This window comes from Lichtheimia ornata, assembly GCF_029851405.1.
Source record: "Lichtheimia ornata isolate CBS 291.66 chromosome Unknown scaffold00058, whole genome shotgun sequence".
Lineage (NCBI taxonomy): Eukaryota > Fungi > Mucoromycota > Mucoromycetes > Mucorales > Lichtheimiaceae > Lichtheimia > Lichtheimia ornata.
The window spans coordinates 1,412-24,794 of record NW_026695378.1 but is presented as its reverse complement, the minus strand read 5'-3'; the positions used below and the strand labels follow the sequence as shown (position 1 = coordinate 24,794).

General features: G+C 44.1%; 9 protein-coding genes across 9 annotated transcripts; 6 read left to right on the top strand and 3 right to left on the bottom strand.

Moving 5' to 3' along the window:
- Positions 1 to 326: 326 nt before the first annotated feature.
- Positions 327 to 619, top strand: O0I10_009663 (uncharacterized protein; the record flags this gene model as incomplete). The annotated part of the gene is made up of 2 exons (XM_058489650.1): positions 327 to 517; positions 583 to 619. The coding sequence occupies 2 exons, from the start codon at positions 327 to 329 to the stop codon at positions 617 to 619; spliced, it is 228 nt and encodes a 75-aa protein (XP_058339526.1).
- A 267-nt stretch (positions 620 to 886) lies between these two features.
- Positions 887 to 2,203, top strand: O0I10_009662 (uncharacterized protein; the record flags this gene model as incomplete). Its single annotated transcript, XM_058489649.1, has 1 exon — positions 887 to 2,203. One exon carries the CDS (start codon positions 887 to 889, stop codon positions 2,201 to 2,203), a length of 1,317 nt encoding a protein of 438 aa, XP_058339525.1.
- A 214-nt stretch (positions 2,204 to 2,417) lies between these two features.
- O0I10_009661 (uncharacterized protein) lies at positions 2,418 to 4,078 on the bottom strand (the record flags this gene model as incomplete). Its single annotated transcript, XM_058489648.1, has 4 exons — positions 2,418 to 2,692; positions 2,755 to 3,017; positions 3,073 to 3,713; positions 3,776 to 4,078. 4 exons carry the CDS (start codon positions 4,076 to 4,078, stop codon positions 2,418 to 2,420), a joined length of 1,482 nt encoding a protein of 493 aa, XP_058339524.1.
- Positions 4,079 to 4,436: 358 nt separating this feature from the next.
- O0I10_009660 (uncharacterized protein) lies at positions 4,437 to 4,684 on the top strand (the record flags this gene model as incomplete). Its single annotated transcript, XM_058489647.1, has 2 exons — positions 4,437 to 4,571; positions 4,631 to 4,684. The coding sequence occupies 2 exons, from the start codon at positions 4,437 to 4,439 to the stop codon at positions 4,682 to 4,684; spliced, it is 189 nt and encodes a 62-aa protein (XP_058339523.1).
- Positions 4,685 to 5,228: 544 nt separating this feature from the next.
- O0I10_009659 (uncharacterized protein) lies at positions 5,229 to 8,225 on the bottom strand (the record flags this gene model as incomplete). The annotated part of the gene is made up of 4 exons (XM_058489646.1): positions 5,229 to 6,535; positions 6,599 to 7,590; positions 7,649 to 7,747; positions 7,816 to 8,225. The coding sequence occupies 4 exons, from the start codon at positions 8,223 to 8,225 to the stop codon at positions 5,229 to 5,231; spliced, it is 2,808 nt and encodes a 935-aa protein (XP_058339522.1).
- Positions 8,226 to 9,389: 1,164 nt separating this feature from the next.
- O0I10_009658 (uncharacterized protein) lies at positions 9,390 to 11,367 on the top strand (the record flags this gene model as incomplete). Its single annotated transcript, XM_058489645.1, has 3 exons — positions 9,390 to 9,887; positions 9,953 to 10,773; positions 10,836 to 11,367. 3 exons carry the CDS (start codon positions 9,390 to 9,392, stop codon positions 11,365 to 11,367), a joined length of 1,851 nt encoding a protein of 616 aa, XP_058339521.1.
- Positions 11,368 to 11,487: 120 nt separating this feature from the next.
- Positions 11,488 to 13,506, bottom strand: O0I10_009657 (uncharacterized protein; the record flags this gene model as incomplete). The annotated part of the gene is made up of 5 exons (XM_058489644.1): positions 11,488 to 11,523; positions 11,583 to 12,361; positions 12,418 to 12,546; positions 12,609 to 12,854; positions 12,909 to 13,506. 5 exons carry the CDS (start codon positions 13,504 to 13,506, stop codon positions 11,488 to 11,490), a joined length of 1,788 nt encoding a protein of 595 aa, XP_058339520.1.
- A 1,527-nt stretch (positions 13,507 to 15,033) lies between these two features.
- O0I10_009656 (uncharacterized protein) lies at positions 15,034 to 16,863 on the top strand (the record flags this gene model as incomplete). Its single annotated transcript, XM_058489643.1, has 5 exons — positions 15,034 to 15,214; positions 15,287 to 15,386; positions 15,446 to 15,714; positions 15,786 to 16,271; positions 16,334 to 16,863. The coding sequence occupies 5 exons, from the start codon at positions 15,034 to 15,036 to the stop codon at positions 16,861 to 16,863; spliced, it is 1,566 nt and encodes a 521-aa protein (XP_058339519.1).
- Positions 16,864 to 17,229: 366 nt separating this feature from the next.
- Positions 17,230 to 18,921, top strand: O0I10_009655 (uncharacterized protein; the record flags this gene model as incomplete). The annotated part of the gene is made up of 2 exons (XM_058489642.1): positions 17,230 to 17,545; positions 17,624 to 18,921. 2 exons carry the CDS (start codon positions 17,230 to 17,232, stop codon positions 18,919 to 18,921), a joined length of 1,614 nt encoding a protein of 537 aa, XP_058339518.1.
- Between the last annotated feature and the right edge of the window lie 4,462 nt (positions 18,922 to 23,383).

Sequence of the window (23,383 nt, the reverse complement as noted above, 5' to 3'; positions counted from 1 at the left end):
CATCCATGTACCAGCCTTCAATACGTTCTATCTTTTGAAGAGAACAAACAACATCTTATCATTAAAAACGCAATGTCGGTTCGTAAATGACGTTGATCCGATGGCATTGTGCGACTCCCCAAAAAGGATGCGAGAGAGCAATGAGCATCAGCCCAATCTGTCATACTTTGAAATCGTCTCAATCCGCTGGAAAGGTTGCACCTACCAATGGATCATGCTCGTGTGGCTGATGCTGCTGTGTTCTCACCCTTTGTATATAAATAAGCTTCCAAAACTCGAAAACCACACACACCTCCCAGGACATAATACCCACGACATCTATAAAAATGTCAACACAACAAGAACAACCCCCACCAAGTTATGAGCAAGCTACTGCACCCACCACCGACAATAGCCATGCTGTCTCCACTGATAATCTTACTCTGGATCAAGACGACTGTGATGAAAAATCAGGCTCTTTAACAGCCTTAACATGTTGTTCAGCCCTTGCTTCTGTAGCAGAATGCTGTTTTATATGGTATATACATTATAGGCTTCTTTATTATGGGAATCATATTAATCAAGATGACTATGTACTACTAGCTTATGCACTGTGGTGGCATGTGGTGGTGGATCCTAATATTTGTCAACCAGCAACCCTTCATCATGTCGCTCCTTGGCTCACCTTCTTCCTTTTGTATCTATCCATAATACGTTGTTGCTGTAAATAATACATATTTGATCTAGAAAGACGATGCATGTTCATGAGCTATTCATTTGATGCGGATATGATACTACCAAAATGCTAAACCTTATTAGGCTGGATTAAGTGTGCTCCACTCAATTGCTCTTCCTCCTCCTACTCCTTGTGTTTCTTACCTTCTTTTTTTTGCCGTCCTCTGACAAGATGCGATCAAGAGGATGGGTCCTTGCCATTGTTTTCATTGTCTTTTTATACTTGAGCTTCTCATCACTGAATTCCGTTGCCAAGTCAAGATCGCCACAACCACGCAATGACCTTATTGTTCGACGAGAGAATCCATTCAAGCGGCTGAATACGACCCTCCTTACTTCAGTGCTTGCCCATGTGCAAGTGGGCTATGTTGCGAATCGGACACCAGACTTTGATACGCCACCATTGCTTGTGCTATACAGTTGCCATCAGGGAGGAGGCCAATGTGGATCTTTGGAGCAACGGCTTGAAGGGATTACCAGTGCGTATCTATTTGGCATGCTTTGGGATGGTGCTGCTGTGGGGATTGATATGTCGGCACCTGTCAAGTTTGATTGGTTCTTTGAGGCGTCTCCACGCTACATGGTGATGAATCCAGGCCAAATCCAATTCTACAAGGAACGGGCTGATCCATCCACGGTGCGTACACAACATGCCATGCTGCAACATGATTTGGCTACCAAGGATTATGTAAACGAGTATCGATCCCAAAATGTACGGGTGTTACAATGTGGCAACTGGGATGCTTGGACGGCTATGCAAGAGAACCCATTCATGAAGAGACTACGTGACAAGTATCGATTGGAACAGTTGCAACCTTCTGAAGGCTTTTGGGTCGCCCATCAATTACTCTTTTCCAAACCCAACGACTGGTTATCGGGTCATCTCACACCGTACTTGGATTTAATGGGTGGACACATGCATCGTGATCCTCTTGATGTATTGGCACAACCTCCTGAGAACGATAACGATAGCATCCTTGCTCGTTGGATACGCATTGGTGTACGTGTTACTGAGGATAATGTGGATTATGCATGCATTGCGACACGCGTGGCGTCAGTATGCAGCAAGGCGCAAGTCATGGGCAAAGAATGCCATGTGTTTTTATCAGCCTCCTCTCAAGACATCATTGAACAATTACGATCTGCCATCATTCAGCACAAGCGAAAGAATCGTCCTGTCATCGTTCATGCTGTGGCTGAATCCTATGAGTTTACACCCTCGTCTGCATTTGGCGACAATCAAGATGATGCAACCCTTGATCCATCCGATGAACCCCGTCTCAAGCTCAAGTATGCACGTCCTATCATGGATTGGGTCTTGCTTTCTCGTATGGATTATCTCGTCGGTCTCCATGGAGATGAGTTTCTCAAAACGGCAGCTTGGGCCGCTCAAGTGGAAACGGACTTGTATTACCACCCTGATCCATCCACAGCCACTCAAGAAGATGCTTCAAGTCAATGCAAGATTGTACCAATGACCACCTGGTAAACGTCCTGGATCCCCCCTTTTTTTTCTACACTCACAACACACACGCGCATTCGTCATGATCCTTCTTTTTCTTTATTTCGCTCATTGTAATTATAATAGCCACACGCACACACGCATATCCTCTTCATTCTTTATTTTCACGCACGCACGTATACGCTTTAAATTCTTTTCTACTAATAATACAATCTTCCATGCTGCTTTATATCTTTCTTTTTTACTCTTCGTGAGATCCAAACGAGGATGTGGGTCTACTTGCTGTCATGCTAACTTGACGCATAAGTTGTTGGAATTCATGTGGAAAGCGTTCACAGATGCTGTGGGAGAGTCGTGGGTAACGTGGATTATTATCAGCGAGTACAGCAATGCTGACATTGCCTTGGAAACAACTTAGGCCAATCGCTAGACTGCCTTTGCCTAATTGTGGAGGAATCATACGCAGCTCACTGATAACATTGCCGCCAAACTCGAGTGGACTTGAAGGTTTACCTTCTTGTGTACATACGTATTGTTAGTTACAATCAAAGACACCATATACTCCCCCTATAACTTACTTGCATCCACCGCTGTTGTATCCACATAATCCACAATGATACCATGAGGAATATCAGACATACGCTCAAGGGTTGATTGAAAAGGCAATAAGAAACCGGGGAGGTACTTTAAAAGATGCACAAGGACATTTTGAAACGATAATGGCGAAGACTGCAAGGCTTCCATTTGAGATCGGATTTGTTGTAGTTGCTGATGGGTTGATAGGTCATCCTTGATAGAAAACCAACCCCATGATCCACTGGTGCCCGATACGCGTGATTTGCTATAGATGCATGTATGTAAGCATAATAATCAGATCACACCACATTCATGTATACCTTTTATGATGCGATGTTGTTACATCCATAGGAACAAACAATCGAAGATAATCATCGTGTCGAATATTCAAATCATCCAGATACCCTTTGATGCATCGTGAAATCACCATGATGATGATGTCCATGGCGGATGAGGATGTCCTTTCTCCACTCAGGAAATAATTGACCGTTCTTATATCCTTGTAACGTATGCTGCTTGACCATGCCACTTGTTTACTTGCCGTTTGTTGTCCCTTGTAATAGAAATCACGATGTATGGACCGCGGCGTAAACAAACAATATAAAAGGATCCACATGTCATGCACCGCGGTGATCCATAAGCGGTACACCCAGCACAAAACATGCCAAATGTTCATGGTGACACCTTGTAACCAGAAAGGAAACAATGCCCATAAATGATTTGGGATCGGTAGGGATATCAAGGGAGAAGAAGATGATGATCCTGAAAATGGCAGGGTGCTGTTGTTGCTTTGTCGTTGTTGTTTGCTGCTGCTGTTATTTTGAAGAAGTTGGTCAAGCACATGTTGTACATCACCAAGACAACAATGCGCTTTCCACAAGAATGCGATACGTTCGTCTTCCAATCCTGAAATGGCGTGTAGTTCCCATAATGGCTTTGAATAGATAAAAGGGCGTGCAATCTATCATTCGTTTCAGCACTGTTGTTGTTGTTGCTGTACGTATCAGAGAAATGAAAGATTACCTTGTCGGCAATGTATTCCTCAAGTGCTTCACGCGTAGGTGTCTTTAGACGATAATGCTCAACATTCATCTTGGGTTGCCATCCGATAGGCCGTGTCCATGAAGCTGTATGGAACATGGAACCATGTGCTGGTACAGAAGCATATTGTGGGTATGTATCGCAAAGCCAGTCGAGTGTTTGGTGCACCAATCCAGAATCGAGCCGTTCATCAAAGATCCACACACTCGAAAGCGTCTTTAGCTTCCATGCTTTTTCAACTTGTAGATAAAAATTATCCAAACCACTCAAGCTTGTTTTATCCATTACAAGAGAAAGATGTAGTTTTATGGATACAGAGCAGGGGTCTCGGCATAAAATGGTGATTTTTCATTTCCAGGTGAATACACGTTGTCATCATGATTGAACGCATGGATCATGTGTCAATAATCTCTTTATTGAGGTTTGCTATAGAACTACCTTATGCATGATGGAAAGTGGGTGGAGAAGAGGATTACCATCCCCGCTACAAGCTCTAGTCTAGTTAGAGGAGGTGGAGGAGGGAAATTCGGCTCAACGTCACAAGCGCTGTTGCTGGGCTCGCTCGATAAACATATACACACATACACTTACATAAACGTCCTTGTTCTTTTTAAACACCCCACTCTCTTTGCAAACAACTGAAATGGCAGGCGCTGCAGGTCTTGGATTCCACCCTCACTTTGCCGGTTTCTGGCACCGATTCGCTGGCAAGACTCTTGGTGCTACCATGTGGTTCTGGATGATGTACCGTGCTAAGCAAGATGGCCCCGTCTTGTTGGTAATGCCTTGATTCTCCCTCTACATTGTCAACAATTGCCATACTCACTTTTATCATAGGGCTTGCAACACCCCTGGGACCACCACGGCGACCATCACGACGAGGAGCATTAAAAAAAGAATACGACGATATTGCACGAGACAAAACGAGATACAACAATTATCCTCGGTTACGCGCTACAATAAACAACACACCTTGTTAGACCAAAGCCAACCTTACGTGACGTGATGTGATATGGATGATGGAGGAAACGACATGATCACGAAATATCCGGCATTGATGGGATGATATGGGGAGGATATTCTTGTGGATGATGAGATGGTAATGTTTGACATGCGGTCTCCTGGTACAACGGGTCATTATTCCTAGGTGGATGTGTCTGATCAATCAATGCGGGTCATTTTAGCCTGTGGAGCGTTCAATTCGAATAAAGGTCGTGTGGGCTATCATTAATGCATTATTCCTTTGCAGCGAATCAGTGGAGCTAACGTTATGGAGACCTTCTCATATAGCTCTTGACATAACACCATTCAAATCACACACCAAACATGTAGCTTATAGAATAAAACAAGGTGGAGGATGGTATGCTTTTTATAACAACAAAAATGGTGGAATGTGCAATGAGGTGGGGGAAATGTGTAAAGATGCAATGATGAATTATTCGCTAGGGAATACCAAGTTTCCAGGAAATATAAAGGTATTAGCAGCACTGCTACTATTGGTACTACTACTACCATCAGCGGTGGGCGTTGTTGTTGTTGTTGTTGTCTCGACATGGTTGGTGTTGTTGGCACTGCTGCTGCTATCGGGTGTTGTTTTGGATGGAGACGTGGTGGTGGTGGTGCGTTGCTTTTTGCGATTAGGACGATGTTGTTGTGAGGTCGAGTCAACGTCTTCTAGTAATTTAGGTCTGTGTCGCTTTGTACGTGAGAGGGATGCAAACTCGGTCCATTCAGAAATGAGACGTTCTTGGATACCAGGTTGTTCAAGCCATTCCAGAATGGCTGCTGCCGATTTCCGCTCTTGAGGCTGTGTCCTCAAAAAGAAGCGTAGCAATTGTCGACTCAAAGGACCAGGCACTTCACGAGCAAGAATGTTGTCAATGGCATGATCGGTCATGACAGCTTCACGCAATCCACGTAGATCCGTATCCAGGATACCGCACCAAGGTTCCGTATCACCCAATGTCTTCCATACAAGCGTCCCCAGTGAATAGACATCTTCTGCCAATGGATTCACCAAGTAAGGCAAGGTATCATTGTCCGTACGCGCACGTGGTAAAGTTTGAATAGAGCGATAATGGCGATATCCATGATCAGGCTTGGATCGTACCCATGGCAACTCCTTGCACCATTCCTCCAGCTCTTGACGGCTTTCAGGTAACACTTCCCCTTCATACTCTCCTTGCACCCGAGGTCGATCCACCCACCACCTTGACAAATCTTCAGGTCGTACAAAGATAGCCTTGCCGAAATCAATCAGGTACACATGCGAACGTGGGCTATCATCTGGAAGCTTCTCAGCTGTCTCATCCACCATAAAGTTAACCTCGGCCAAATCACGGTGAGCAATCCCAAGGCTGTGAATGGTAGCAATGCATCTCAACATTTGGCGGATCACATCCATCTTTTGGTGTGCTGTTAAGCGATGATGCGAATGCTTGTGGGCGTATTGCTTGAGTGTCTTTTGATAGCGTCGCATCGCCAATCCAATAATCTCACCGCCATCCTCTTGAAGCACTTCCACGATCTGCCCCATATTGTCATGGCCATGCACCATCAACAAGCTCACCAATTCTGTTGCACGTTGTGTAATGGTCATGCGTCGAAATGTTTGCACCACCACATTGCTGTCGTTGTGCACGTGATATACATGCTTGAAGAATCCTTCGGCATTGGGAAACGTCGATGTGTTGCTCAAGTACTTGTTCACATGGACTACGGGGACGTTCTTTTGGCTGCAAACTAGGTACATATATGTATTGGCATGAGATGACTTTTATCCATGTTGGTATATAGAGCACTTACATTCAAACACCTTTGACCAAAGCTTCTTTGCTTGTTCCAAATAATAATGTCGTCGAGCGTCACTGCCCACTTGAGATTGGTTGGTAGCCTCATCATCAGGTGCCAGATACTTTGTGTATGCGATGCCATCTTTTTGTTTATCGGGTATCTGGTCGATGGCAGTAGTAGCGTGGATAGTGGAGGAGGAAGATGGTACAAGTTGTTCAGTGTCTGGACTTGGTGAATGGGTCTCTTTGCTGGGTTTGTTGCTGCTGCTAGGTGTGTGAATGCTTCCAGGTGAACTGCTATTGGCGGGAGATGTGGGTCGTTTGGCACTTGGACTGCTAGCATTGGAATTGGCTAATGAGACTCCAGCGGCTGAGGATGTATAGTAGGCGTCTTCAGGCAAAAGCGAAGTGTGTCCATCAATAATCGCTTGGGTGAACATCTTTGCTATTTCAGTATCACGCACTTTTTTCAAGTCTGGCAAATGATAGCGTGATAATCGATGTGTTGTGTAGGCACGGCGGAAAAAGAGCTTCTCCATAGCATCCGTAATGACAGCTTGGATACCAGAAACCACCTTGACGACGCAAACCTTGATACATGCTTTGGGAAGATAATCAGCTGTAAGAGATGGATCCACACCAGCAGCATCAAATTCACGACACTCGCCCAAAGGACGTACAATGGCAACATCGGCTGTCATATGGAATAAATCGCTCCGTTTGCTATGTCGATAAGGTGTCACTCGTACATTCATCAATACGGCTACGGTCGCATGAGGGGTACGCCGTGCTTCTGTCAAAAGCGTACGATTCTTGCCAATGTATAAACGTGGTAAAGGGCGTCCCATCGTAGTACCATCGCCTCCACCAGCAGCCTTGAGACCTTCCACCACACGAATAAAGGGTGCATTCAATTCATCATACAGCGCTCGTACTTTGGAAAATCCACGAATCGCTTTGGACCCCTTTTCACCAGGCAGCACCAATTGCAAGAAATAAAGCACACTAGAGCAGACAAATGTATAAGCAAATAAAGCCCTCGAATACTGACAACAAATTGTACCTTTCTGTTGAATATTGTACCTCATTGAATAATGGTGTGGAAAAGTCGGTTTCTTCGGGTATGGATACTACAGTGGGATCGGGTGATGGCATCGACGCTCTAAAAAGAACATCATCATCATTATCAATATAGGATCAATACACACATGCACATTGTTTCAAACTTACCCTTCTTGACCTTTGATACTTGCAAGAATGGCTGCAAAGCGTTCCTCGAGGTGTACAGCAAGTTTGTAAATGAAAGCCACGGGTTCATGGAATGCTTTGGCATTGCGCCAAATGAGTGACAGATCCTGCTCGAAATCTTCCAAGGTCTTGTACTTGTTGTTGTAGAGGTTGTATTCGAGGGTTGAAAAGTCCATAGGATGCTGTATCTTGGCATGATATAGCACGGCAGCTGCAGGCACTGGCGAAACAAAGGGGAATACAGAGTAGCAACCCAACAACTCGTCAAGGATATACGTGCACAGCCGCAACACCACAAGTGATATCTGGATCCGTTGCGATCCAAGAGGCCAATCCACTACCGGGTCGTCATGCGCGTCGTCGTTGGTGGAATGGTGGATTGTGCTTGCCATGGAAGAAATAAAAGAGGGTGGTTGTAAGCTGATCGGAGACAAGGAACAAGTTGCAGTAAAAGAGAGAGTGGGGATAATGTTATATAGAGAATAACGCTTACGCAGATACATGTTGTTGTAATCCAATAAAGCGGTTAGCCGGAGCTACATACGACACTACCTACCACTACTCATCCATCTCTTGTTCTTGATCACCACCACAACAACAGCTGCTTGGTATTTGTAGTAGCTAGGACGCATTACCTGGATACAATACTAGTATTGACACCCCTTCCCTCCAATTTCAAAGGGAATAAGCATGTGGGTTGTTTTGTAAATGTGAAGCAACAATTACGTATGCAACTTTATATGGGCTATGAATATGTGAGATGGGAAATTATTCATGTACATAAGGACATAGAGCTATCTTGATATACAAAGGGATACAATTCGTGTGTGTGTGTGTGTGTGTGTGTGTGCGTGTGTGTGTGTACAAGTGGTAGGGAGCATTCTTTTATGGCACTCTTGTGCCAATAATAAGCTTGATCACGAAAAAGTTGCAAGACTGGTCATGGTTAAGCCAACAAAGAACATGGCATACCAGCTCTTTTATTCTTCCTGGATTGTACGTATGCAAATCACATGACCCAATTTCACGGTTGAACAAAGAAGTGAACTATATACAATCTACAAAGGATAATTATGGGTTCTTTGTGTATATAGAATGTAGGAACAAGCGTGAAGTGTAATAGGATTACTAGTAAATGGACCAAGCTAATGAACCAAGTACCACCTTGCTCAGCCTACAATTGAATGTGTCTAGCCTTGCACCCAAGGGTGATGATCATAATCATTTTTTTGACGTAAGACATCCAAGTTGCACAATGAAATGTCATTTGCGGTCCCTTTTAATCCCTTTCCTTATATAAAAAATTCTACAATGCATGGTAAACAATCCCATCATCAAGACAAAGCACAATGTATGCAAAACAATATTGGGGACGAGTGATCATAACAGTGATCGTCATGTCCTTTTTCATTTTGAGTTTAACAGCGGTTGTTGTATCTATGTGTGTGTGTACTGTTACACAGGCGGACTCGATGCTAAATGGAACGATGCCCTTTTGAATATCCACAACGCTCTTCTCCACACAGTTGTCCTTTGCTCTTTTGTATACCCCACTCATGAACCCGTTCAGTGCTTGTATTAAACAACAACCGATTCGTTTATCAGCTGAAGACGAAGGGGAGGAACACGACGACCATCACCATCACCACCACTCAACACGCCATCGGAATTGTGGGCTGGGTTGGCCATTCACGACATGTCTTCTTGGAACAACAGGACGCATCCGATTGCCTGATGATGCAGCAGCAGACGATCTCCTGGATGATTATTTGGATCCAAATACGACCGTTGGTATTGAACCACTACTTGCACAACATGCCATCCCCGACAACCAAGGTGAAGACGATGATGATGATGATGAAGACGACGACAACAACAATAAGCCATTCATGAAACATGACATGTTTAATGAGCCACATCGCTTCTTATCTCGAAATCCTTTTGCTACAACTTCATCTTCCTCGGGTATACTGGGATCTACCGACTTTTATGATGAGGATGCGCAATTTCTTTCGGATCGTCGGATATCGGATGTGCTGGAGCAAAACCAAGAGGTAAACATGGATCTTGTTGCATTAGAATGCATATGAAACTCATGATGATCGTTTATATGTAGCAGGATGATGGCAAGGAGGAAAAAGAGGATAACGGCATGGATAAGGATGAGGAATTTGGGCAGGAACTAGTGGATGTGGTGCGTCCTCCTCAAAGTACCAAAGAACTTGACGATTGGACACAAATGGATCAAAAAGAGGATAAAGAGATGGCTGATACTACCAACACCACCACACATGCAGCAGAATCCAGTCTTCAAAATACAACAACATCGACATTTGTGGCGACCAGTATCCAACCAACGACTCGTACGACATCTCTTACTGCCAAGGAAGAATCTACTACAACTACTACTCCCATCAGCAATAACGACTTTCCTATTCTTGGCCTACCACGTACGCAAGTGGTTGCTCCAACACCTATCCCAGCAGCAACAGCACTAAACAAACCTGCAACAACAACAACAGCGGAGGATGAAGCATTATTACTACCGCCACCATCACCTCCCACTCCCGTTCCCGAGACTACCGTTACAACCGACGATTTGCTTCCCTTGGAAACAGAGCAACAACAACATCCCTTGGATACGCAACAACAACAACAACCAGTTATTCCATTGACTGAATCGACAGCTCAAAAGTCACCTGTTGTACTACCAGCAGATGCTACGTATTCTCAAGTGGATGATGGTAACAGCAACAATAACAAGAGGACATCAGTGGCTGCCACCATGGCTCAATCCATTCTTGGTGATCGATTGGAAGATTTTACAGAGAAGCTGGCCTTCATTAAAAAGAATATTATCATGAGCCTTGAGGATGAGGAGAACATGGATGAAGAGGATCGTGTACTCAAACCATCCTTTTCAGAAACGAATCGACGAAGGTAGGTGGTATACATCTATATACAATATAATGACGTTTATTTAACGTGTGTATTCTATATAGAACATCATTTGATCCATTGGTAAAACCAACACGAGAACGAAGTACACCACCGGTCATGCAGCAACAACAACAACAGCGACAGCATAAACGTAGTAGTTCCTTGATGGATGTTGCCTCTCCTGCTATTGCCCGTTTTCTTAATCAAATGAGTGGTGAAGGCAATGGTGAAGACCGTGGTGGATCCTTTTCACCTTCTTCCTTTTTCGCATCCCTCGCTGCACCCGAGAGCCATGAATCATCAGATAATAATACCGAAGCCAAACGCCATGATCCATTGCTAGCAAGACAACGGCCTCCACGAGTTGCTTCGCCATCCATTTTACCTCTACAAGAAGAAGATGAGGAAGGTCAAGATGATGAAGAAGAATTGTTTGATTTCAACAAAATGTTCACACTGGGCAAGAGCGTGTTTAATGATGTCGCTAATCGGGTCAAGAATGCTAACAAGCAGCAACAACAGCAACAACAACAACAACAGGCTGATGAACAAGGCAATGACAATTGGATCATTGATCGTCAAGCATGGATATAGTATACCCAACCTTTGTTTCCCACCACCCCAATAATTTAATTATCTCCTCCATCGTACATACTTATAAAACGCTATGTATATCAATTTTATTGTTATTGGCATGGAGGAGAGGGTACGTAATTACGAGCTGCATGAACATTTGAGATCACGGCCCCACTAGTAAAGAGAGAGGATGTTAGTTGTCTTATATATAAATAGCAAGATGGGCAACTTACCTCAGGCACGGGTTGATTAGCCCAATCTTCAATACGTTGATCTTCATAGTGGCTTTCAAAGGGATGGGTACATGCATAAAGACACGCTTGAAGCACCGATTTCGCCTCGTCTTCATCCATCTTTTCAAAGTTTTCCACAACTTGTTGAGCGATCCAATTGCGCAAGACAAACCGAGGATTCACAGCATCCATTTGACGTTGACGTGCCTCGTTATCAGCAGCCGTATCCTTGGTGCCTTGAGCAAGTAAACGATGGCGGTAGATGGCAAGCCAAGGCTTGAGACTCTTTTTGCATTCATCCGTACGTGCACCATCCCTAGGTATCACATCCAAAGCAGCCGTTTCTGCATCATGTTCCTCGCCATCGCCCGTGACATAGTAATTGGATAAGGATCGATAAAAGCGATGATAATCAACATCAAACTCGGTCAACCAATCGAGCAATGGGATAATCACATCATTCATATCACTAGCAGCATTGGCAGCATCCGCTTTGAAACCCAGCTTTTGACGCATCTTGGAAAGTAAATCTTGCATAAACCAATCTGAAAATTCGTTTTGGAGTAATTGAGCGGCCCATGATTTGCCTGCTTCTCGATACACTTGGCGTGTCTCATCATCCGTAACATTGGATCGCTCCTCTTCTCCTTCCGTGTTCTTGCTAGGTGGGAAAACAAGCGTATCCACCTTGTCCTTGGCACCAATCAACTCAAACAAGGTCACGGCAAACTTGAATAAGTTAAAAATGGCCACCGTAGGTTGACGTTTAAAGGCATATTCTACATCCATCAGGTCAATATCGAAGAGGGTATACGTATACTCGATAACTACTTACGTCCTGTCTCATCCGAGTGATTGCAAATATTGGAAGGAGTATAAAAGTCCATCATCTCGTAGGGTCCATAATCCAGGGTAAGGCCCAAGATCGACATGTTGTCAGTGTTCATCACACCGTGATTGAAACCTATCATGTAAACAATGTTAGTACCACCGTTGCCATGCACAAAAGTAAAAAAAGAACCATACCAATCGCTTGCCATTCTGCGACCATTTTGGCTGTACGTTGTGCCACAGCTCTCACGAGACGAGCATACTTGTTCTCATCACCGCCATGGTTGGTATCAAGGGTATAGACATTGTCAATGACATAATCAGCCAACTTCTTCACCATGTCCATATCACCGCGTGAATAGAAGATCTCAAAGGAGCCAAAGCGAACCCAAGATGGAGCCATGCGTGTCACCACGGCGCCTTTTTCAGGCTGTGGTTCATCTAATTTTGAATGTCAATAAACAAAAAGAATGATGGCCCATGTATATCACTTACTGGGTAAAGCATCATCTCTAAACACATCTCGGGATGTTAACACGAGGGCAAGAGCTCTTGTTGTAGGCACACCGAGTGCGTGCATGTGTTCGGACATGAGAAACTCCCGTACACTTGAACGGAGCACAGCATAACCATCACCATTACGAGCATAAGGTGTACGACCCGCGCCCTTGAGTTGAAGTTCCCAACGATCCCCTTTGGATGTTTCAGTCTCAAACAATGAAATAGCTCGACCATCACCCAATTGTCCTGCAAAAAAGCCAAATTGATGTCCACCATAACATTGGGCCCATGGTCGCGTATCACGCAATACTTTGTTGCCCGAGAACACTTGCACAAACTCGCCGTCGTCTTGTTGTTGAATATCCAACTCGATCGCTTCGGCTGCTTCACTGGATACGGCAAGGACTCGTGGCTCTGGGCTCTTTTCTGGCAAGACGTACGAGTAGGCAGCGTTGTAAACAGGTCGTGATACTCTCAATAGCCGCTCTGACGCTTGTAGATCGGTCAACGATTCAGTGTAAGCATCAGCTGGAAGATTCTGCGTAAACACGCTGGGTCGTAAGGGTAATGCATCGAGTACTCTAGTTGCCATGGTTCTAATGCCTTTCATAAAAAGAAAATGGTAAGAAGGAAAAGAACAATGGTGGAGGTTTTTTCTCTCTCTCTCGCTCTCTCTCGCTCTCTCTCCCACACTATTTCATCACTCAGCAGCAATATCACTCTAACTTTTCTGCATTACCACGGACTCTCATTTTCGGATTGCTCCCGTGATAGGATTCTTTGGATGACTAAGAAACCCGCGAAATTAATTCCCCTTGCATTGCTGTAAATGGCTGGTTGCCATGGCAAATTTCATTGTTCCCCTCACAGTGGCGTTGTCATTGTTTTCGTTATCATTGAATACATTTTGGGATGAATAAAACAAAGACTCCATCAAAGAATGAAATCAAGATAATAATAATGAGTATACAGAGTAAGGGAGGATGGGCCTTTGTGAAAAACTTCCAATTGGAGAATACAATGAATATGGTGTGGGGAGTGCAACAATGATGGAACCTTGTGTCATACACCACAAATGATGTTTCATTTATGTTAGCCATCAAAGTAGAAAGAGGGCATGCGTGATGGATGACTAATACTACTATTACCTTCTTGCGACCACAACAATGTAGTAGCATCGATCTCACTCATGATTGGATAATGTGTGGATCGAAAAATGCAAGCATTGGTGATCATTCTATGGCAGCATGACGACACAGCAACAGCAGCAGTGGTAATCAATGATTCTCGGTATTAGTAAAGCAAAACGTCATGTTGAAAGGAGCACAAGGTATCACTGGCATATCATGCATCCAGGGTTATTTGAATAATGCATGAACGTATATACGAAATGGGACACTGGAACATTTACCGGGACTCAAGATGGCTCCGAACAATGTCCCATTTAGGGTGAGCAGCCATGATGATATTATTAAGACCAACGAGCTTCTTTGATAGGTTCAAATCAATGATTCAGGTATGCCCACATGCATATACGATCCACAATGTATGCAGCACTTTATTTGTATGCTAAAGAACATGCTATGTATCATGCTGAGATGAACCTGTGATGTCTCAAGTTAGTGTGGCTGATAAGAGAGATCATGAATCTGATAACACAAATGCGCGCACGGGATCATTTAAAAGGGAGGATGAACGGCAAAATGTCGCGGGGATGAAGGAGATGATACATTGCTGGTACAGAGTAATCTGCGACATGGATATCGTCTACCACTCATCACCGAATGACCGCCCTCTTACAAATTACATACCCTTGTAAACAAGATGCATCATTCCACATGCTTGTCAAAAAGACCCTCTCATGGATACATTATGGCTAATCAACACCCATTGTACATACGTGATAAAGTTGTGATCATGAACATGATTTGTGTACCGTTGTTGCTTTAAAGTTGGGCTGATGTGGTATGGGCGGGGAGAGCGGGGAAATCCCGGCGATCTCTGATCCGCTCTTGTTGTCAGACAATTTATATAAACAGCGAAACGATAGCTTTTTTTGCTGTCGGATTCTTTTCTTTTCTTGTTCTATACCACACGCAACTGCATCATCATCATCATCATGGCTTCCTCAAATGATGAAGAATCCAAGACGAAACGATTCCTTAAATCACGGCTACTGATACAACCCCCCGTTGATAGCGATCCTCGACTTTTAAGTAGAGGCTCCAAAGCCCTTATTCTTGTTATCATTGCTCTTGCAGCTACCACAGCGGGTTTTTCTAGTACAATCTACTTTCCAGGTACACATTGCTCTATAGAACTTTCGAGATGAAAAGGCCCAAAGACTAAACATGCACTATCATCATCCTTAGGCATGCCCATGATTACTGAAGATTTTCATGCACCTCCGATGGCCACCACGCTGACCGCAGCTCTTTTTATTCTATTTATGGGAATATCACCAGTAATCTGGTAGGTCCAACATCATCATCATCACCTCTTACTGTGTATACTAATCAAAGCGTTACCAGGGCTGCCCTTTCTGATTACTACCAAATTCGACGCTTTTTGCTCTTTGTATCCATGATCATTTTTGCCGTTGCATCACTTGGCAATGCATTAATGACAAACATTTGGGGTATGGTTGTCTTACGTTGCGTACAAAGTGTGGGCGCAAGCTGCGGCCAATCCGTTGGAGCTGGTGTTATAAGCGACTGTTATCCAATTGAAAAACGGGGTGCTGCCTTTGGAAAGTTCTTTCTTGGATACTTTATTGGACCCCTCATAGGACCGATCCTTGGTAAGCATATGCCCTACACGCGCATAGTATGTAGCGCATAAACTCATGATGATGATGATGATCCAATGTAGGTGGTTTCTTGATCATGAGCGATCAAACATGGCGAGCCACGTTTTGGTTTTGTTTCGCCTTTGGAATGCTTGTGGCCATTGTGATCCTTGCCGTGTATCCTGAAACTTATCGTATCAATGCAAAGTTTGATCCACCAGAACAGCAAGAAGAAGCAGCAGCACGTGGTACTGATAATGATGATGCCAGCTCAGAATCAACAACCGTTTCCATCGCCATCCCAGCAGGTACCAGTGATGAAACAACCAACTCGTATCAGCAAAATGAAAAGAAAGATGTCGAAAAACAGCAAGATCCAGTGGACAAACAAGTGACACCTGTCAAAAAGAAACGCATCAATCCTATTCGACCCTTTCTTATGCTTCGTCATCCGCACGTCATGCTTACTTCGCTCGTTGCCAGCGTTGCTTTCGGTAGCATGTTTGCTGTTGAAACGGTGTTGCCCGATTTGTTCGAATCCACCTACAACTTTAACGCATGGCAAACAGGTAACATTTATTTGCGTATCCATGACAACAGGCTATTAACATGAATCTACCACCTTTTTTAGGTTTGAGTTTCCTTGGTGCCGGTGTTGGTAATACATGTGGCGCCATCATCAATGGCTTTTTATCTGATCGATTATTGATGCGTGCACGAGCCAAACGTGGTGGCAAACCTCTTGCCGAAGACAGGTTGACAGTAAACCTTTGGTCGTGTGGATTTGTGTTCATGCCATTTGGATTGCTTCTCTTTGGATGGGGCATTGAACGACGTCTCAGCTATTGGACAGGCATTGTTGGTTTTGGCGTACACAATTTCGGCATGAATCAAGTCATGACAGCTACAAGCGCTTATCTCGTTGATGCTGTTCCAGGTGAAGGTGCATCCATCACAGCAGCTGCCAACCTTGTACGTATGGTCGTTGCATGTGTACTTACCCTCGTTGTCAATCCTCTCGTCAGTGCCATCGGTCCTGGTTACACCATGGTCATTTTGGCAGTTTTGACATTTGCATCCATGGCATTGCTGGCCATTGTCAAGTTTTATGGTCCACGTATCAGACGTCATTATGGCTTGATGCAGCCATCCGAATTATAAAATAGACACGCATCCCTATTATCTATCAAGTGATACAAGATCTCCCATCACTTTATTGCATCTTTTGTATACCATCATACATAGAAGAAGACCTGTGAAAAGTACAAGTACTTAATTAAACATACGAATAATTCCTGCTTTATTGGATAAAAGGAATGTCCTTTTTGTTTCATGTGTTCTCACGATGGAATATCTATAGTTGGAGATAGCTGCATGTGACCAAAGGGAAGAAGAACACCAATCGTTCTCTTGTTTGCATTGTTTGTGTAACACCAACGTGCGTGTGCGTGCCTAGAGAAATGCACCCTGGCACACAATGGGTTCAGCTCGCCCCTTTTTTACTTTCACTCTTTTTCACATACCTGCATGACTTGTGATATTCTTTATTGTCTTCCACAAGAGATCCTCGGTGCTATCTTCGAGAGGTTGACATTCCGTGAACGCATTCGGTGCATGAGCTTATCACAGCATTGGCGTGCTTGGCTACAATCGAGTCCGCATCTCTTATGGCAAGACATTTCCGACATGCATTGCGACCTTGTCTTGAACTTGGCACCCTATTCAACGTTCTTCAAAGCACAGCATGTAAAGCGTGTACACTTGACCGAGTACAGTAACATCGAGCGACAAATGGCTGCTGCTTCCTTTTTTGCCAAGAGTGGCTGTTCAAGCATCAAGACATGTACGTAATCCTATTCATGCTTATCGTCTTCCCATCCACGCATACAGATTGGATGCTGATGATGATCTCTTTGGACAGTGGATATCCCATGTCATGACAACATGATGGTACCTGATGTGAAAGCTCTTATCAATCTCTCGAGAAACACGCTCGTCGACCTGACAATGCGATGCATCATTGACGAATGTCTCATACCCACCGTCATGGCAACATGCCCAAAGCTGCACACTTTTCGATATCATCATCGGTTTACCAGCAGGAATAGCTATTCTCAGTCATCGATCAATCTTCAATCATTACACACCCAGCCACAATTACAAATCATGCATCATCATCTTGCTGAATTTGTATTGGATGCCACCATATATTTATCCGATGCAGCTACCCTAGTGACATTGATGCCCAATCTCGAAAGGATCCGTCTACATATATGCAATACGCGGCGAGAAGGGGATGGTGTTGTCTTTGATGATGTTGGTTTGATCCTCGACGTTATGAATTCCTATTGTCCCCGAATGAAAAACATCCAGCTAGGCGGCACTGGAAGCCGATCCACCTTTACCTCCTTTGCAAAGATACGTCCTGGTTCCACGAGAAGGGGCTTATGCGAGCTTAGCATTGAAACGGCGGAAGGACTACATGATAAGCATGTTGTGCCATTGATCCTCAATCATCACACTACCTTGCAAGCACTACATACCCGATCATCCTATTCTTCTACATCATCATCATCATCACCAATACCATTATCATCACCACCACCAAAGTCAATCATGCAATGCTTAGCGAGTGCACCTTATCCCAATCTACGTGATCTGCGTGTGAACTTTATGTGGGATACCTATAACAACTATGATGGAAATCAGGATTTGGTTCGAATGATTAGCAACGCACAACAACTCGAGTCGATCCATTTTTGTGTCTCCGAGCAAAGCAGCCGCCTTGTCAATGATGCCCTCTTTGATACCCTTGCCCAACTTGTACATTTACGCTCACTCAACTTGCAAGGAGGTAATCACTGTCAGCTGTTATCACCGGATAGCCTTATTCGTTGGGCACGCCATGGCCGTTTTTCTTGTATGCAGCAACTCCATTTACCAGGCCTCTCACAAGCTATCACCAACCAAGTCCTTGATGCTATCACCGATCGTATGGCCCAAGATCTCATTGTCTTTGATATTGAACGTGCATGCCTTATCACCGATCATGCGCTTCGTCGGTTCACGGATAAGATTGTTGCTAGTACGGCTGAGATCATGCATCGAAGACGAGCAGCACTCACTTGGCTCAATGTGACGGAATGTACAGGCATCTCCAAGGAAACAATTAGATACGCTCATGAACGCTTAGGACCTCATATCACTATTTTCTCTTGATCCCAAATAAAGTCTTTCGTTTCCTGTTACTGTTGATCCATCTCCTTAACCCATAACGCATGCTCATACAATAAAAACTTGTTCTCAAGGAATAGCTGATAGTAAAGTGCCATAAGATCTGCTGAGATGCATACTTCCTTTCCCATCACACATTTGATCAATCACATCCTTGGTCACTTCTTTACAGCGTTGTAGCTGATGGCTGATGTGGTATCACCCAACGTTCTAAATGAGCCAAGGGAACCAACCAAACCAAAAGACCCAATTCCTTCCATCCCATAACCCATATCCATATGCTCATAAAGTGTCGTATGTATTGAAACAAGTTGCTACACGTATATAAAGCTGCTTCTATACATTGGCTATCTGCTGTTCACGTGAAAAAAGGCTGCAAGGCAAGTTGCTGCAAGTAGTGAACGTCGATTGAGGCAATGGAGTAAAGGTCCTTGCTAATCGTAAACGCTGTTACGTTTGATGGTGGCAGAGGAGCATGCAAGAGCGTGTGCAGTGTCAAGAGACACGTGTGTTGTAATGGGCTGTATACACGCCATGGACTTGCCATTCAGTCAAAGACAATCGGATCGAGAGTGTTGTAGGATTGACATGATGGGTTGAAGCAGGACAATCGTTCGCAGGTGTTAGTTGTAATTGAATGGGGAAACAGTTGAGAATGGGAGGAAGAGGAAAGAAGGGGGAGTGGAAGAAGTGGGAAATTAAATAGATCAAATCCTCTCGGATCAAGAAAGTTGAATGATGGACATGATAGGCTAGGGAGAAGAATCGTTCGTATGCATTGGATTGGGCAGCAATGGTGATTGGGAGGAATGGGCTGCTAGCTGGCAGTTTACAAATAACTTCGCAAAATGATTTTTCTCATATTGGATGATGTTTTGTGTTTGAGCGTAACTCAACCAAATCCACTCGGATCAAGAAAGTTGAAGGATGGGCATGCTGGGCTGGAGCAGGAGAATCGCTCACATGCATTGGATTGGGAAACAAAGATGATTGAGAGGAATGGGCTGATAGCTGGCAGTTTACAAGTAACTAACCAAAATGAACTTTGTACTTTTGGATGATACTTCTGTGTTTCAGCGTTTTTCAGTAAAATCCTCTCGGATCAAGAAAGTTGAAGGATGGACATGCTGGGCTGGAGCACGACAATCGTTCACATGCATTGGATTGGGCAACAGTCCTGATTGGAAACAAGTGGCTATTAGCTCGCAATATGAACTGTTACTGAAAAGCGTAAACGTATCACGCATGGCCCCTTCCAATCCTGCAAATCGACTGTGTTACACAAAGAAGTTCTTCTCCATCTTTGGCTCTATCAGCGTCAATCTGATTGACAATGAACAAAGAGCGTCTTTCATATAGCGTCACGCATGCAGCATAGGTAAAACATAAAGGTGCCTGTATCTCTAAACTTTACAATCAAATGCGGGGTCTTTATGAGGACAAAGTTGCTCGGCGGGGTCAAAGCGATCTTGTGTCAAAGTATGAAGTTCATCGTGGCCATTCCCAGATTTCGCAATGTCGCTACCAGCCAAACTGGATCTGGGGGTCGACCTCTTCAATGACGACGACGACCAAAAAATATTTTTTGGGCTAGTTGCGACATTGAACGTGAAACTTTCACACAAGGTGCTGTTGGCCAAGCCGAGCACATTGCTCTATTCAAAACCCCACGTTTCATTGTAAAGTTTAGAGATACAAGTGCCTTTATGTTTTGCATATGGTGTAAGCGTGATGCTATATGACAAGTGGTCTTCGCTCATTGCCAAGTCTCAACCGCAATAGACTGGGAGATGCGGATGGACCTCTTTGTGTAACACAGCCGGTTTTTGCGCCGACGCATGATGCCTCCAACCCATTCAGGACCAGCTCATCATTGGCATCTAATCGCCCATTCCTCCCATTCACCTTTGTTGCCCAAAACAATGCATGTGAACGATTGTGATGCTCCAACCCATCATGCCCATCCTTCAACTTCCTTGATCCGAGCTGATTTGGCTGAACAATGCTCAAACAAAGAAACATCATCCAACTTCAAAAAGAATCAGTTGATTAGTTATTCGTAAACTGCCACTTGATATTCCATTCTTCCCAATCACCCTTTTTACCCAATCCAATGCATGTGAATGGTTGTCCTGCTCCAGTCCAACACTCCCATCATTCAACTTTCTTGATCCCAGAGGGGTTGACTGTGCAACACTTTAACAAAGAAACGTCACCCAAGCATCAGAAAAATCTATTTAATTTCAAGGTCTTCCACTCCCTGTTTCTTGCCTCTTTCTCCCATTCTCACTGTTGGTGCATTCAAGCACAACTACCACCTGCGAACGATTGTCCTGCTTCAACCCATCACGTCCATCCTACGAACGTCTTTATCCGATTGTCTTGGACCGAGAGGCAAGTTGATGGCGTGTACACGTTCCTGTCACTCTTCTACAACACACGAGTTTCTCGACACCACACACACTCTTGCGCTCTTCCCTGGCACAATCCAATGTAACAGTACCCAATGCAGCGGTTGCTATCAGCAAGCTCTTTACTCCATCGTACCCAACAGCGTTCTTTACTTGCAAGCGTGTCTTACAGCTTTTTTACGTGAACAGCAGATAGCCATCATAGAGGAGCAGCAGCTTTATTGACGTGTAACAACTTGCTTCAATACATATGACTTCTTATGGATATGGATATGGATCTGAATGCTGTATTACTTTGGTACATGAGATGGAAGGAATGGATCTATTGACTCCCTTGTTGGCCCATTTTAAACGCGATGTCTAGTTTGGATGACATGCCATCAGCCATCAACGACGCCGTAATACAAGCAGTCTTCAACTGATTGAGCTGCGATGGAAAGTGAACCACGAAGAGAGCGATCAAGGGTCGATGGGAAAGGGAACGTATCAGCAGCGACCTCTGGGGCTTCTTTCTACCAACATTGGATTTGTAGTGGTTATGGCGGATGGGTTCAATCAAGGCAAGGATTATTTGTCGCGTTGTCGGAAGGATGAATCATACCATATGCATGCGGCTTAGGATGATGATGGGTTGGAAGAAGTGACAAAAGGGCTTTATACCTTTGACGAAGGAAGGTGTTTCACAGCTACGGATGATATTGGAATACTCGAGCCAAAGTATACAGCATCTATTTTGCAATCAAGAATAGAATGGCACAATTATCCCTGCTCCCTCTATGTAATCCACCCGCTTCTTATTCAATGCTGTTCTTTTATTATCATATTTGCTCGATAAACATCCACAGTACCGTGTGCTGGTACGTGCTCTTCGACTTTTTATTGAATGAAAATTGGAATTGGATTCAATATATAATACTTTGGGGATCGTACTATCAGCTCAGATGTGCAAAGTGTGGATCACTTGGTTATTTCTGCATTGAAGGGAATGGATATCATATATTTGGTAGGAGGTTACACAATAGGTTACACAAGCAGGTCCAGGAGTGGAGATGCATAACTAATCGATCGATGTGATGCGCACAGACCTAATAGCTTAATTACGAGGGCTGTTCTCAATTGAAGTCTTGAGGAGTGATCATTCTTATGGAGCTAAGAGCATAGGATATTGTTGAGGGTACGTATAAACAGTAATAGCTGTAGCAAGCGGGGTGGCATGGAGTGCACGAATTGGAGCAAACAGGAGGAGCAAAGAGACCACTCTTCTTCACTTCCACTTCACAAAAAAAGTTAAGCTTGTCTCCATTTACAAGCTACAACGCGTTAATTGCTGGCATTTCCTTACGATGTACAGCGTTCATTGGGGTGAACATGTGGTCAATGGCGACACTTTCCAGTTGCAGACATTCAACAGCAAGTACGCGCGCGATCTGCCCATGACTCAAGCTTCCATTGCAATACAACATGTACGTTCCATCGCTCCATTCCTTTATCATTCAAGCTGGACATTGTGGTTCTAAAGTTCACGTGTAGTTTGCTGTTCTCGCGTTTATACAAGATCCAAAGGGGGCATCGTGTGTCTGGTGTATGCTTTCCATGGTTGTCATCAAGGAGGGTCGCAACCTATTGTTACTATGGGTATGTCAACATGAAAAGCGAATGCTATTGTTACCTTACACTTCATTTACTGTAGCTTGGACACGTTGGTTTATGGTACCAGTGGCAGCAACAAGAAGACATTGATATCAAAGCAAGAGCTCGGTACGGTGGGTCAATGGTATGCATGGTGTTGGATCTACAATGCAGGACCACTTAATTAATCAACCTTACCATAAAACAGCAGCAGCACATACTGGATCGGATGGATACAAGGTTATTTACAACCATCAATGGAATGCTATTGAGAAATGCCACAAGGTAAGAGGTTCATTGTGGGATTGATTGGATTCAAGTGAACTTACCAAACGCCATATAGTGGCAGAGCCTCTTTCAGCGATACTATTATTATCACGGCTGCACGTCAAGGATGTCATTGTATA